This window comes from Oncorhynchus nerka, linkage group LG10 (genome assembly GCF_034236695.1).
Source record: "Oncorhynchus nerka isolate Pitt River linkage group LG10, Oner_Uvic_2.0, whole genome shotgun sequence".
NCBI lineage: Eukaryota > Metazoa > Chordata > Actinopteri > Salmoniformes > Salmonidae > Oncorhynchus > Oncorhynchus nerka.
Window position 1 is genome coordinate 61,884,109 of NC_088405.1, and position 16,234 is coordinate 61,900,342.

At 44.0% G+C, this 16,234-nt stretch overlaps 1 protein-coding gene across 1 annotated transcript in view; it reads left to right on the plus strand.

Moving 5' to 3' along the window:
- The first annotated feature begins 3,680 nt into the window (after positions 1–3,680).
- The window catches only part of LOC115135756 (teneurin-1-like), a 42,393-nt gene continuing 29,839 nt past the window's right edge, over positions 3,681–16,234 (plus strand). Inside the window, exons 1-8 of the mRNA XM_065023360.1 lie at positions 3,681–3,687; positions 4,732–4,948; positions 8,767–8,886; positions 8,995–9,256; positions 10,252–10,519; positions 12,009–12,152; positions 12,679–12,928; positions 15,625–15,857. Coding sequence (XP_064879432.1) covers positions 3,681–3,687; positions 4,732–4,948; positions 8,767–8,886; positions 8,995–9,256; positions 10,252–10,519; positions 12,009–12,152; positions 12,679–12,928; positions 15,625–15,857 — 1,501 coding nt within the window. The remainder of the gene's footprint in view (positions 3,688–4,731; positions 4,949–8,766; positions 8,887–8,994; positions 9,257–10,251; positions 10,520–12,008; positions 12,153–12,678; positions 12,929–15,624; positions 15,858–16,234) is intronic.

Genomic DNA, 16,234 nt, shown 5'->3' on the forward strand with positions numbered 1-16,234 from the left:
ATTTCCCGCTCTCTTCCTTTTCATTTTCCTTTTGTTAAATCTCACTACAGCAGTCGACATGGCTCACTACAGCAGTCGACATGGCTCACTACAGCAGTCGACATGGCTCACTACAGCAGTCGACATGGCTCACTACAGCAGTCGACATGGCTCACTACAGCAGTCGACATGGCTCACTACAGCAGTCGACATGGCTCACTACAGCAGTCGACATGGCTCACTACAGCAGTCGACGTGGCTCTCAGACCAAGGAGACCGCTAGGTAATTAGCTGGTGGTATTCTACCTGCTGCTTGGCTCCTCTAAAACATTTATGCTTGAGTGTAGCCCCTGGTGTTCCAGTGAACAGGAAACCAGACCTTGTGTTCCAGTGAACAGGAAACCAGACATTGTGTTCCAGTGAACAGAGAACCAGACCTGGTGTTCCAGTGAACAGAGAACCAGACCTGGTGTTCCAGTGAACAGAAAACCAGACCTGGTGTTCCAGTGAACAGGGAACCAGACCTGGTGTTCCAGTGAACAGGGAACCAGACCTGGTGTTCCAGTGAACAGAGAACCAGACCTGGTGTTCCAGTGAACAGAGAACCAGACCTGGTGTTCCAGTGAACAGAGAACCAGACCTGGTGTTCCAGTGAACAGAGAACCAGACCTGGTGTTCCAGTGAACAGAGAACCAGACCTGGTGTTCCAGTGAACAGGGAACCAGACCTGGTGTTCCAGTGAACAGGGAACCAGACCTGGTGTTCCAGTGAACAGAGAACCAGACCTGGTGTTCCAGTGAACAGAGAACCAGACCTGGTGTTCCAGTGAACAGGGAACCAGACCTGGTGTTCCAGTGAACAGGGAACCAGACCTGGTGTTCCAGTGAACAGAGAACCAGACCTGGTGTTCCAGTGAACAGAGAACCAGACCTGGTGTTCCAGTGAACAGGGAACCAGACCTGGTGTTCCAGTGAACAGAGAACCCGACCTGGTGTTCCAGTGAACAGAGAACCAGACCTGGTGTTCCAGTGAACAGGGAACCAGACCTGGTGTTCCAGTGAACAGGGAACCATACCTGGTGTTCCAGTGAACAGAGAACCAGACCTGGTGTTCCAGTGAACAGAGAACCAGACCTGGTGTTCCAGTGAACAGAGAACCAGACCTGGTGTTCCAGTGAACAGGGAACCAGACCTGGTGTTCCAGTGAACAGAAAACCAGACCTGGTGTTCCAGTGAACAGGGAACCAGACCTGGTGTTCCAGTGAACAGGGAACCAGACATGAGGCTTTAGAGCTCAGGTCCAATGCCCATGTCTTTGAGGGGAAAGATACCCTACAGTAGAAGCCATTGGTGCACTGACTTACATCACATGTTTTTGATGTTTCAAAGTTTAAAAAGTTTACAATGACGTAATGTGAAGTGTAATACATGTAATGTCGTAGTTACTGTAGTTTAGTGTGATACATCAACTATGATTGACAGGTTAGAAAACATACTGCTTCTGTATGTGCACCATGTATCTTCTCATCTTGTGCATGAGTTAGCTTCTTAATGTAAACGTGTATTTTATATGAGGTGTACATTTCCTTTGTGTGTGTGTCACGATCGTCGTATGGAGTAGAAGGTGCGGACCAAAACGCAGCGTGGTTTGTATACATTCTTCTTTATTGAAGAAAGAACATGAAGTAAACTGAACCAAAACAATAAACGAATGTGAAGCTATAATAAGAAAACTATGCTGACACAAGCAACTAACATAGACATAGATAATCACCCACCAAGTACCCACAGAATATGGCTGCCTAAATATGGTTCCCAATCAGAGACAACGATAGACAGCTGCCTCAAATTGAGAACCAATCTAGGCAACCATAGATATACAATTTACCTAGAAAGGAAAGAGCCCCATAAACATACAAAACCCCTAGACAAGGAAAAAACACATATATCACCCATGTCACACCCTGACCTAACCAAAATAACTTGGAAAACAAAGAATACCAAGGTCAGGGTGTGACAGTGTGGCAAAGGAGATAAAAACATAATTCTGTGTACTGTATAGTCAAGCTACCATCTAGAAAAAGGGATGTGGTTTGGAACGCTTCGTGTTCTTCTTTACCTAAAAACATTATGCAATGTGAGGTGTAATATGAAGAAATTAAGAGTAATTATGAATACCGTAAATTATTTTAAAGTGACAGGCTACAAAATGTACTGAATCTGTGTGAGTACTATGTCTCATCCAATTCCTCTACATGAGTCAGATGTTTTAAAGGTGCAATATGCAAAAATCTCTCCACCATTCCCTGGTAGTTCAAATTCAAATAGTTCACCTAATATCAGTTTATGTGACAAAACAGAGAATCATTTTACCATCTAAACTGCTGTGAATGGTGAAATGTAATGTTCATTAGACAAAAATATTGTATTTTGAGCTGTTTGAAGCTGGTGTACAAAACCAAAAGTAATAGAGCAAAAATAAAACTTAAGAACAGGAAGTATAGAAATAGCGCACATAAAAAAGATCTACCGCTTCTTAGACTTTCTTTCAATGAGAATGACAGATCTATAACAACATTTGTTATGTGAATTCGGTCAGGTAGACCAAAATGTACATATTGCAGCTTTAAAATAAACTTCTTTGCATAAGGTGCTAATTAGCTACATTAGACCGTGTTTGGTTCCTTTGTATGTGCAGACAGAAGTGGTTGAGAAGGTAAGAGCATAATATTGTGTACAGTCTGTTAGTCTAGAGATGTGTTTGGAGCATGAACTCTTTACCTCACCCACTCCACATGTTTTCTCTGCTCTGGCTGACAGCACTTAAAGGAAACACCATTATCTCTTACCTTCAGAGTTCTTAATCAGGTGCTTTATCCCAGTAAGCCTCTGTATGCCAGCTGCTTCACTTTTACAAGTCTTCCTTCGTTGATCATTTTCCCAGTTGCTCTACCCGTGTTTGTGTGATAATGTGTTCATGTATCTTTATTTGTTTGTAGATCATAAATAATTCACTGTATTTTCTTTTCTAACCCAATACAATAGAAAACAAATTCACAATTCAGTTCAGTAATGTGCCGGCAGCCTGGGCAGTAAACCTTTCCTCTATTATTCTACAACCTAATTTAGTTTACTCACGGCAGCTATGTCTCTCCCTTCAAAGATGTGACCTCCGCATCGTGTGTGACTTCTTATGACTGATGAGTATCTTGGATGATGTACAGTCATTTTGGTCCTTCTTTAATGTAGAGGGAAATTGTAGGAGGCTCAAATTGGCCCGACACTCCAACAAAGGAGAGGAGGAAATAATCACCCCATGTCAGTTAGTTTCCCAAGCCAATATATATACGTCAGAATCCCAGAACATGTTCCTATTTTCATCTCATCTCAACTCCATTAGAAATGCCATTTATATTCTAAATGAGGCCTCGTCAAAGGCATTGGTTGGAAAAACCTAATGGCAAATGATCACCTGAAAAAGAGCAGTGATTAAGAGAAAAGATCATGACTTTTCCAACCAGCTGTAAATGAGTCACTATAATCACACAATTGACCATCCAGTGATTTGTTTTACATTTGCAGCTGTGGAGTATATTAATTGTGCAACATTAGTTCACAAACATGGATAGCAATTCTCCCCCAAATACTTGTTTTCTTCATTATTTTATTGCATTGTTTGCTGATTATGTAAATATGGTGGCAATGGCAGGTACAGTACAGCTGTCGTTGTTGCCAGATACATTATTTTAGTGAGATGTTCTATACAGTATGGTAACCAGCTAAATGAATGCATTGTGGTCATGACCGATGGAGTTAGAGCCGACCCTGCCAACCAGCTTATAGCTGGGCACCATGCCTCCTTTACTTTGGCAGCCCAGCACTGAATGGGGATGTTATGGCTCTTGGCCCAGTAGTTATTCTGTTGTGTTGGTCAGTCGTTTACTGAATACATTTTCTTTGGCACCTACTGTATATAATTACACCTTATTATTTTCTGTTACCATACTTACAATTCTATTCTGAATGAATTCCACATTGCACATATTTTCCATCTGTGGTATAAGTAACCATAGTTTTAAAACTTTTCAAACGTGTTATGAGAAAGCGTTGCGGATGGCGTGTACTAAAGACCAGGAGACATTATTCTGCTTTTAATTACCAAGTAAGTACTTTTAAGTACTTTCGCTGTTGTGTGGCATTCAATGCCAGCAATCTTGATGAATGTCAGCATTCACTTCAGCACTATTGAAAGTGTCTGCCTGAGAGGAGTCTATGGACTTAATGGACCCAACGTGCTGCCGTTGCTCAGACCCACACATTTTAGACATTGAAGAGAACATAATTAAAAAGGCACTGTACTGCAATTATAGAGCAGCAAGTAAGTACAGTGTTAAGACTGTATAAATCAGATGCATTTTGCTCCTTGTCAGGCATGAACTAGATATATTGTTAACCATCAGCTTCTCCACATTGTTCAAGTTTAAATCATCACAGCTAAGCCATGTCTAACTGATCTTCATTAAAGGATAGGGTGGAAGTAGTCCCACTTAGGAGAAACATTATCGATTTATTCTATATAATTTGTAAATTTGATTTATAGTTTCAAACCACTTGAGAGATGTGATCTCAATTTCACAAGGCCCTCTGTGCTTTGAATATTATTCATCTCTCCCACCAGTGTAACAGTGGGAGCCTGTGATACTGTACAGTGTAGACTTAGCTGTGATGATGTTGTGTTATTGTGTTGTTGCAGATGGCCTGACGGACTGTGTGGACCCAGACTGCTGCCAGCAGCCTAGCTGTCACAGTGGGCCTCTGTGCCAGGGCTCCCCAGACCCCCTGGACCTGATCCAGCAGAACCAGACCCCCTACGCCTCGCTCCTCTCACGCCTCTTCTACGACCGCGTACGCTTCCTGGTTGGAAAGGACAGCACCCATGTCTTCCCTGGAGACATCCCATTCGACAGCAGGTAGAATAGACAATATAGGCGATAGTATTTACCTCTGGTACCGCATGAATGAACAGGAATAGCTTGTTATATACTGTAGAATTCCGGCGCCGACTGAGATGGCCGCCTCGCTTCGCGTTCCTAGGAAACTATGCAGTTTTTTGTTTTTTTACGTGTTATTTCTTACATTAGTACCCCAGGTCATCTTAGGTTTCATTACATACAGTCGAGAAGAACTACTGAATATAAGATCAGCGTCAACTCACCATCAGTACGACCAAGAATATGTTTTCCGCGACGCGGATCCTGTGTTCTGCCTTACAAACAGGACAACGGAATAGATCGCATGCAGCGACCCAAGGAAACGACTCCGAAAAAGAGGGAAACGAGGCGGTGTTCTGGTCAGACTCCGAAAAGGGCACATCGCGCACCACTCCCCAGCATTCTTCTTGCCAATGTCCAGTCTCTTGACAACAAGGTTGACGAAATCCGAGCAAGGGTAGCATTCCAGAGGGACATCAGAGACTGCAACGTTCTCTGCTTCACGGAAACATGGCTTACTGGGAAGACGCTATCCGATGCTGTGCAGCCAACGGGTTTCTCCACGCATCGCGCCGACAGAAACAAACATCTTTCTGGTAAGAAGAGTGGCGGGGGCGTATGCCTCATGACTAACGAGACATGGTGTGATGAAGGAAACATACAGGAACTCAAATCCTTCTGTTCACCTGATTTAGAATTCCTCACAATCAAATGTAGACCACATTAACTTCCAAGAGAATTCTCTTCGATTATAATCACAGCCGTATATATCCCCCCCCAAGCAGACACATCGATGGCTCTGAACGAACTTTATTTAACTCTTTGCAAACTGGAAACCATTTATCCGGAGGCTGCATTCATTGTAGCTGGGGATTTTAACAAAGCTAATCTGAAAACAAGACTCCCTAAATTTTATCAGCATATCGATTGCGCAACCAGGGGTGGTAAAACCTTGGATCATTGTTACTCTAACTTCCGCGACGCATATAAGGCCCTGCCCCGCCCCCCTTTCGGAAAAGCTGACCACGACTCCATTTTGCTGATCCCTGCCTACAGGCAGAAACTAAAACAAGAGGCTCCCACGCTGAGGTCTGTCCAACGCTGGTCAGACCAAGCTGACTCCACACTCCAAGACTGCTTCCATCACGTGGACTGTTTCGTATTGCGTCAGATGAAAATATTGACGAATACGCTGATTCGGTGTGCGAGTTCATTAGAACTGCTTCCATCACGTGGACTGTTTCGTATTGCGTCAGATGAAAATATTGACGAATACGCTGATTCGGTGTGCGAGTTCATTAGAACGTGCGTCGAAGATGTCGTTCCCATAGCAACGATAAAAACATTCCCAAACCAGAAACCGTGGATTGATGGCAGCATTCGCATGAAACTGAAAGCGCGAACCACTGCTTTTAATCAGGGCAAGGTGTCTGGTAACATGTCCGAATATAAACAATGCAGCTATTCCCTCCGCAAGGCTATTAAACAAGCTAAGCGTCAGTACAGAGACAAAGTGGAATCTCAATTCAATGGCTCAGACACAAGAGGCATGTGGCAGGGTCTACAGTCAATCACGGACTACAAGAAGAAACCCAGCCCAGTCACGGACCAGGATGTCTTGCTCCCAGGCAGACTAAATAACTTTTGCCCGCTTTGAGGACAATACAGTGCCACTGACATGGCCTGCAACGAAAACATGCGGTCTCTCCTTCACTGCAGCCGAGGTGAGTAAGACATTTAAACGTGTTAACCCTCGCAAGGCTGCAGGCCCAGACGCCATCCCCAGCCGCGCCCTCAGAGCATGCGCAGACCAGCTGGCCGGTGTGTTTACGGACATATTCAATCAATCCCTATACCAGTCTGCTGTTCCCACATGCTTCAAGAGGGCCACCATTGTTCCTGTTCCCAAGAAAGCTAAGGTAACTGAGCTAAACGACTACCGCCCGTAGCACTCACTTCCGTCATCATGAAGTGCTTTGAGAGACTAGTCAAGGACCATATCACCTCCACCCTACCTGACACCCTAGACCCACTCCAATTTGCTTACCGCCCAAATAGGTCCACAGACGATGCAATCTCAACCACACTGCACACTGCCCTAACCCACCTGGACAAGAGGAATACCTATGTGAGAATGCTGTTCATCGACTACAGCTCGGCATTCAACACCATAGTACCCTCCAAGCTCGTCATCAAGCTCGAGACCCTGGGTCTCGACCCCGCCCTGTGCAACTGGGTACTGGACTTCCTGACGGGCCGCCCCCAGGTGGTGAGGGTAGGCAACAACATCTCCTCCCCGCTGATCCTCAACACGGGGGCCCCACAAGGGTGCGTTCTGAGCCCTCTCCTGTACTCTCTGTTCACCCACGACTGCGTGGCCACGCACGCCTCCAACTCAAACATCAAGTTTGCGGACGACACAACAGTGGTAGGCTTGATTACCAACAACGACGAGACGGCCTACAGGGAGGAGGTGAGGGCCCTCGGAGTGTGGTGTCAGGAAAATAACCTCACACTCAACGTCAACAAAACTAAGGAGATGATTGTGGACTTCAGGAAACAGCAGAGGGAACACCCCCCTATCCACATCGATGGAACAGTAGTGGAGAGGGTAGCAAGTTTTAAGTTCCTCGGCATACACATCACAGACAAACTGAATTGGTCCACTCACACTGACAGCGTCGTGAAGAAGGCGCAGCAGCGCCTCTTCAACCTCAGGAGGCTGAAGAAATTCGGCTTGTCACCAAAAGCACTCACAAACTTCTACAGATGCACAATCGAGAGCATCCTGGCGGGCTGTATCACCGCCTGGTACGGCAACTGCTCCGCCCTCAACCGTAAGGCTCTCCAGAGGGTAGTGAGGTCTGCACAACGCATCACCGGGGGCAAACTACCTGCCCTCCAGGACACCTACACCACCCGATGTTACAGGAAGGCCATAAAGATCATCAAGGACATCAACCACCCGAACCACTGCCTGTTCACCCCGCTATCATCCAGAAGGCGAGGTCAGTACAGGTGCATCAAAGCTGGGACCGAGAGACTGAAAAACAGCTTCTATCTCAAGGCCATCAGACTGTTAAACAGCCACCACTAACATTGAGTGGCTGCTGCCAACACACTGTCATTGACACTGACCCAACTCCAGCCACTTTAATAATGGGAATTGATGGGAAATGATGTAAATATATCACTAGCCACTTTAAACAATGCTACCTTATATAATGTTACTTACCCTACATTATTCATCTCATATGCGTACGTATATACTGTACTCTACATCATCGACTGCATCCTTATATTATCCTTAATACGTGTATCACTAGCCACTTTAACTATGCCACTTTGTTTACTTTGTCTACATACTCATCTCATATGTATATACTGTACTCGATACCATCTACTGTATGCTGCTCTGTACCATCACTCATTCATATATCCTTATGTACATATTCCTTATCCCCTTACACTGTGTATAAGACAGTAGTTTTGGAATTGTTAGTTAGATTACTTGTTGGTTATCACTGCATTGTCGGAACTAGAAGCACAAGCATTTCGCTACACTCGCATTAACATCTGCTAACCATGTGTATGTGACAAATACAATTTGATTTGATTTGATTTGAATTATAATTGCCACAGAAGTACAGGTCCTTTTATACACAGCTATTTGTAGGCTACCACAGTACTCTGTATGGATATAGCACATTTGCCTTTGTCAACTGAACTGGAAAACATTGTAACTTGTTATAGTATAATTAAAATACCCAGTGAACTAAAACGCTGCTCTCTCCTAGCCGAGCCTCAGTGATCCGGGGGCAGGTGGTGGCACTAGACGGGACCCCATTGGTGGGAGTGAACATCAGCTTCCAGCAGTACCCTGAATTTGGCTTCTCTGTCAGTCGCCAGGATGGCAGGTAGGTAGACAGTGGTCTAGTATTGTATTGTAGATACGATAGTAAATTGGCTTAATATGATGCTTTGCCGCTACTGATTGTGTGTTTGTGTGGATTCTGTTCCTGTAGTTTTGACCTGGTGGCTGCAGGGGGCATCTCAGTCTCTCTGATCTTCCAGAGGGCTCCCTTCCTCATGCAGAAACGCACCATCTGGTTACCGTGGAACCAGTTTGTGGTTGTAGAGAAGGTCACCATGGCGAGGGTTGAGTCTCGCCCCCCTGTGTGTAACCTGAAGAACCTGGTCAGTCCGTACCCCATCGTCCTCCCCTCCCCTCTCATCCGCTTTGCCAGAACCTGTGAGGAGCGAGGCCCAGCCATCCCTGAGCTGCAGGTACAGTAGCTGGTCCACTCACCAGTCAGTAATATACATAATATATACAGTCCCAGGGATGCTCACTCAGCTTTCAATTACCACCTATACTAAACCATTTCCATAATACATACATCTCTAATCATAATATCATTTTAGGACTTCCAGGTGTATATTATAAATGGTTGTTTTTATTCCAATTCCTGCATGTTTCTTTATTCTGGATCCTGTGTAATTTTCACCTCTCATATTGTACCTGTGGAATCCTCTTAGAATCTCACACTAATCAGTTGCCGGGGCGCTTTATTCCCAGAGCTGCTCGCTATCTTCTCCCCCGATCCCACTGATATTCCTACCTCAGCTTTGGAAGTGTGTTTTGCAGATTGTAGACATCCTAGTTTGTTGTGAGCGATAATGAAACTGATAGTGATTTTAATGAGGACCCAGTTCAGAGTGATTGAAGCTGTGAGCAATGAAGGGTGGGAGTGGGGGTTAGATCGTCAGCAGTAATTAAAATGTCCTCCTGTACGCTGTTAATGATATAGAATATAGATGTCATTTGGTATTCCAGGGGCATCGTGTATATAGAATAATGTTCAAAAAGTATAAAAAACTATATAGTGTTATTTTGATTGGATTTTAAGAAAGTGACATACAGTGGGGCAAAAAAGTATTTAGTCAGCCACCAATTGTGCAAGTTCTCCCACTTAAAAAGATGAGAGAGGTACACTTCCTAGTTGAAGTGTTGATGAAAATTACAGGCCTCGCTCATCTTTTTAAGTGGGAGAACTTGCACAATTGGTGGCTGACTAAATACTTTTTTGCCCCACTGTATAGTACTAGCTAGTATATCTTGGAACGAGTACAAACACCAGGTGATCAAAGATACTTTACTGAAAGACTAGTAAGATGTTTTTACACATAGTTTGTATCCTCCGGCTTTAGAAGTTTTTCCAACTCCTGGTAACCAATAGTACATAATAACAGCAGCCAAAATGCTTTCTCCTCCTCCTCAGGCTGTCCAAGAGGAGATCACCATCCCTGGCAGTTTCTTAAAGCTCAGCTACCTGAGCACCCGCTCCCCTGGCTACAAGGCTCTGTTCCGCATCATCTTAACCCACTCCATCATCCCCACCGGCCTGGCTAAGGTGCATGTGTCCACCGCCATCGAGGGACGACTCTTTCAGAAGTGGTTCCCTGCCGCCCCAAACCTGGTCTACGTCCTGGCCTGGAACAAGACTGATGTCTATGGGCAGAAAGTGGTGGGCCTGGCCCAAGCTCTGGGTAAGATTATATGCAGCATTTCAATCATGTCCTGTCACGTACATTCAGATTCCCTGTAGAACAAATATAATGTGCTGTATTTCACTCCTTTGACAATTTCCACCCAAGGGATGACAGCAAGCAACATGCTCCATGGGTAACTGGGAGAGACAATCTGTAGCTAATGGCAAATAAAAATCTATAAAGACAGAATTACATGCAGCAGTGCAACAGCAGAACAGCGTGCTACTTTTGTTCTACTTTATGGTTAGATAATACAATCACACAGAGCTCTAAAGACATTGTCGGTGTGTTAATGGTCAGTAGTATGAAAGACTGAGATTTTTCAAGGGCCACATATAAGCTTTGTTTTTTATCAGTGGTTGATTTAGTGTGCTGGCTGCCTATTGGGAACTACAGCTCTGATGCATTGTTGCAATTTGTCTTAATGGAGAGAGTGTTACAAATTTAACTGCAACAGAAAGCAGGGGCCACTCTTATCTCTTTCACACACTATGAGGATGTCTCTCTGGATTGCTCTCCATGCCTTGTATTACTGTCAGATAGCAGAGTGTTTCTTGATTGCCTAGCTGGTGTGCATGTGTTGGAATCCTTTCTCACTGAATACACAGTTTAATCTGTGCGTATCCAGCTCCTTGATGGTGGATATGAGGCACTGTGGTTAATAGTCTGTGATATAAATAGGAAGTCCTGGAGATGTTATGGCCCGTTTATCTATAAATAACATCGAACACATGGCACAATTAGAAACGACATCCAAACTAAATTGAAATTCAAAACACATTTTGTTATGGTGCAAACATATTTTCCTCAACACTAAATAAACCCGAGGAAGAGATAAGGAGATGAAAAAGGCTCTAATTTATTCATTTATCTTTATGTACCAGTGGGAATTGAGCTCAACCTCAAACCTCATCCACTCTCTCTCCTCCTTACTCACCCTCTCTCTCTTCGTTGCCGATAGTAACAGGCTGATCTATCATGGTGACACAAGCAGGAGCCTGTAGCTACTCTGTGTGTAACTGACTATGTCCTGCTTGTGTGTGTGTGTGTGTGTGTGTGTGTGTGTGTGTGTGTGTGCGTGTGCGTGTGCGTGCGTGCGTGTGTTTGTGTGGGTGAGAGAGGGAAAGAGAGACGGTGAGCCGGAGCAAGGAAATAGGGTGAGCGTGCACACATACTGGGTGGATGCAGCAGAGCATGATGGTATCAGTGATGCATTAAAAAGTCTCGGGAGAATCGCAGACTGTTAGCACACACCCAGGCTGCTCTATAACCAACATAATGTCTCGTTCCAGCCTCTGCCTGGACCACGGCAACTCTAGGTTCACTGCAATTGTACACTGTGCAGGAGCTAGTCACACCATCACAAAAGCATTAGGGGTTGTTGTTTTCCAGGTGTGTCTCATTGTAATTGCAATAACAACAGGGTAATGAATGCATGACAATTGGCGGCGTCCCATTAACGGCCCAGTGGTCCCTTTTGTTCCAGTCTCTGTAGGCTATGAGTATGAGTCATGTGCTGACTACATTGTGTGGGAGAGAAGGATGGCTCAGCTGCAGGGCTTTGAGATGATTGCCTCCAACCTGGGGGGATGGTCCCTGGACAAGCACCACATCCTTAACCTACAAAGTGGTGAGGGCTCTGCCTGTTCCTCTGTGTCCCACTTCCATTCAGCAGTACTGTACCCTCAGCCCACCTAACCTGACACTATTTCATACCTGGTTATCCAGTAGGAATATTGTGAAGACATTCTTGCCAAACTATTATTGTTTTAACCACCATTTCAAATGACTTGATACAGCCAGCCAGCCAGCCAGACAGACAGACAGACAGCCAGCCAGCCAGCCAGCCAGCCAGACAGACAGACAGACAGACAGACAGACAGAGACACAGACAGACAGACAGACAGACAGACAGACAGACAGACAGACAGACAGACAGACAGACAGACAGAGACATACATACATATAATTATTACTGTATTATATCAGAGAGTTCTGTTCTATAGTGCTAAATTGCGTCAGTTTGAGATAAGCTTTTGAGAGAGCTAGTTTAATGCATCCCTCTTGACCTTGTTGAACTTTGAAGATTCCAGGAAGGACTAGACTAGTCATTCCTCTGGATATGATTGTAATTGCTAGTTGTCCTTCAACTCCAGGTGTTCTACACAAAGGGAATGGAGAGAACATCTTCATCTCCCAGCAACCGCCAGTCATTTACACAGTGATGGGGACGGGGTACTTGCGCACAATCCCCTGCCCCAACTGTAACGGCCCTGCCCTGGGTAGAAAGCTCTACGCTCCTGTCGCTATCACCTGTGGCTCTGACGGCAGCATCTATGTTGGCGACTTCAACTTCATCAGAAGGATTCTTCCCAATGGATTCGTCATCAGCGTTTTAGAATTGAGGTGACACTCCCGAGCAGTAGTTAAAGATGCTTTTCAGTGTTTTTGTGTGATTATGTATTTGTACATTATCTCAAGGACTGAGGTTGAAGCATTCAAAATATATACTGCAATGAAAGTTGTTGTAGTGCTAGTTTGCCAAGCTATTTTGCTATTGCTGCTGTTGCTATGATTGTTACATTTTTAATGTGAAATGGAAAAAGATGGGAAAATTAGTCATCTATTGTATACACAGCACATGATCGAATTGAACTGAGAAGTTTCATTGAAATGCTTTCATAAGTATAATCATGGATCGAAGAGAAGATATTTCTCCAAGGATAAGAACTAATACTCTTTCTCTCTCTTTAATACAACGCTGCTAGGAATCGAGATCTCAGGCACAGGTACGTTTTCAATACCGTACTCAGTCAGACTCAGAACATAATGTATTTTCCTGAAAACAGTTTTTTATGACACTGCAGCATGAAAAGAGCAGTGCTTCAGTTGCAAACCGCCAGCCTACCTTTCATGGATGATATTCTTATTTGGTTACAGAATACAGGATTTGAAGTGAGGAGACAGTCAGTCAATATGGAAGTGTATTGACCTGGATTTAAAGCAGTTCAATGTCGGTCTTGGAGGGCCAAAATACTTTTCAGGTTTTCATCCTCTCCGTCTAATAAGGGACTAATTCAGACCTGGCACACTAGGTTAGTGCTATTAACTACCAGGTAGAAACAAAAACCAGAAGTGTTTTGGCCCTCCAGGACTAGAATTGAACAGCCCTGATTTAAAGGGAGCAAGGATTAGAAATGGGCTATCTTTGGAGAGAAATACAGACGAGGTCTTTAAAGGGTTCCTCTTATCGTAGACAAGCCCCAGCCTTTCATGTGTGCTTAGATGGGGGAGCGCCCCGCTGGAAAGGCCAGTTTAACACTGTTGTGTTGGGATGGGCTTCTCATACTCTCTCCCCCAAACAAACAGGCTCTCATGTGTCCCAGAGATATGATTCATCTTTTCATGCAGCCGTCATGTTCGCAATTGATTATTTCTCAATCAAAGCCTGTTAAAAAAAACTCACTGAACTAGCTTTGCTTTTTCCCCCTCACTGCATGTATGACATGGCACACCCAACTAAAGCCTGAGATGAGTCATTTTCCTCTGTGAATAGCCTAATGTTTACAGAGAGGGTTTCCTGGTGATGGTAGTAGATGGCATCGTTCACTGGGATGCACGTCTTCACACATACACTAGCTCTGACTCTCTGTTAGGGATCTCATTACACAGGCCCTTAGGTTGCCTCCATCATTTTCAGTGGTGGAAAAAGTACTCAATTGTTATACTTGAGTAAAAGTAAAGGTACCTTAATAGAAAATGACTCAAGTAAAAGTGAAAGTCACCCAGTAAAATACTACTTGTCTAGAAGTCTAAAAGTATCTGATTTTAAATGTACTTCGGTACAGTGGTGGACAAAGTACACAATTGTCATACTTAGGTAAAAGTAAATGCTTTACATCAAATTCCTTATATTAAGCAAACCAGGTGGCACAATGTTTTTATTTATTTATTATCTTACTGATAGCCAGGGGCACACTCCAACACTCTGACATAATTTACAAACGCAGTATTTGTAGTATTTGTTTAGTCAGTCCGCCAGATCAGAGGCAGTGGGAATGTAAATGTGTTAAATTGATAGGTGCATGAATTGGACAATAATTCTGTCCTGCCTGAGCATTCTAAATGACACTTTGAGTACTTTTGGGTGTCAGGGAAAATGTATGTGAGTAAAAAAGTACATTATTTTCTTTAGGTATGTAGTGGAGTAAAAGTAAAAGTTGTCAAAAAATAAAGTACAAATACCCCCAAAAAACAACTTATTAATTTGTACTTTAAAGTACTTTATACTTAAGTACTTTACACCACGGATATTTTTGTCATGATTTCAGTCACCGTTCAGTTGCAGTGCAATTACTGTAAAGATGATACAGCTGTCAGAGTTAGAGCTGTATGGATTTTAATCATATCCTCAGGTGAAAAGAATGAGTTTGTCTGTGGTTGGCAGATGTTTGTTTCACGTTAGTGAGATGTTAATCTCGGAACCTACAGTATGACGTGGTTCATCTTGAGCAACCATTTAAGATGAAAGACTGAAAGAAACTGAACTGGTGTTAAGTGATAAAAGCCAGCTCTGGGGATTGACCAGTAAATGTGTATTTCATATATACAGTACCAGGGATGGGCAACTTTGATGAGGGTGGGGGCCGCAAAAAAACGGATATCATCATCAGGGCCGCAGTGCCTCGTGGGTCTGCTTACCCAATTCTTAACATTTTGCCATAGGGTGGAGGCAAATGTTTGCAGATTTTTATATGGTCACTGATGGTCAGTTGGCCCCACGCTGGTCTGTAATTTGACCATGCTTACTACAAGTTTAGATAGCTGGCTGCTAGACTAACTTACCGATCTAATGTAGCTGACATGGGCTAATTGAGCGACTGATGATGCACAACCACATTTCGTGTAGTGTATTATTCTAACTCTCAACAGTAATTTAAGACCCCGACTGTGTTCCCCCGCAAAAAATATATATATGTTTCATTCTTTTTTTATTGGTCCACGAGCCTACAAAAGGGTTGCCCATCCCTGATATATACAAACAGTACATTGTTTATGTTTTTTGTAGTGTAGACCTAAGTGATAGGGTCTTTTCTTTGCAGCTCCAGCCCAGCCCATAAGTACTACTTGGCCATGGACCCAGTAAGGGAGGCCCTCTACTTGTCTGACACCAGCAGCAGGAGGGTCTACAGACTCAGGACCCTCACAGAGCCCAAGGACCTGGCCAAAAACATGGAGGTGGTGGCAGGGACGGGGGACCAGTGCACCCCCTTCGACCAGGGCCACTGTGGAGACGGGGGCAAAGCCATCGATGCCTCCCTCAACAACCCCAGAGGTACAGCATCATCACTACCTTAATATGGCGATTAGTCTATAACTCTGAAAATAGTAAAGGGCTAACTTATTGCTTTCAATCGGAAATGACAGAATGAACCATCTAGTGTGAAGGGAGACATTAAAAAGGACACAGATATTTATACGCTCTTGGAAAAAAGGCTTTCAAAAGGGTTCTTCGGCTGTCCCCATAGGAGAACCCTTTTTGGTTCCAGGGGAAACCCTTTTGGTTACATGTAGAACCCTCTGTAGAAAGGGATCTACATGTAACCCAAAAGGGCTCTACTAAAAGGGTTCTACCTGGAACCAAAAAGGGTTCTTAAAAGGGTTCTCCTATGCAGACATCTGAAGAACCCTTTTATTTTCTAGATAGCACAT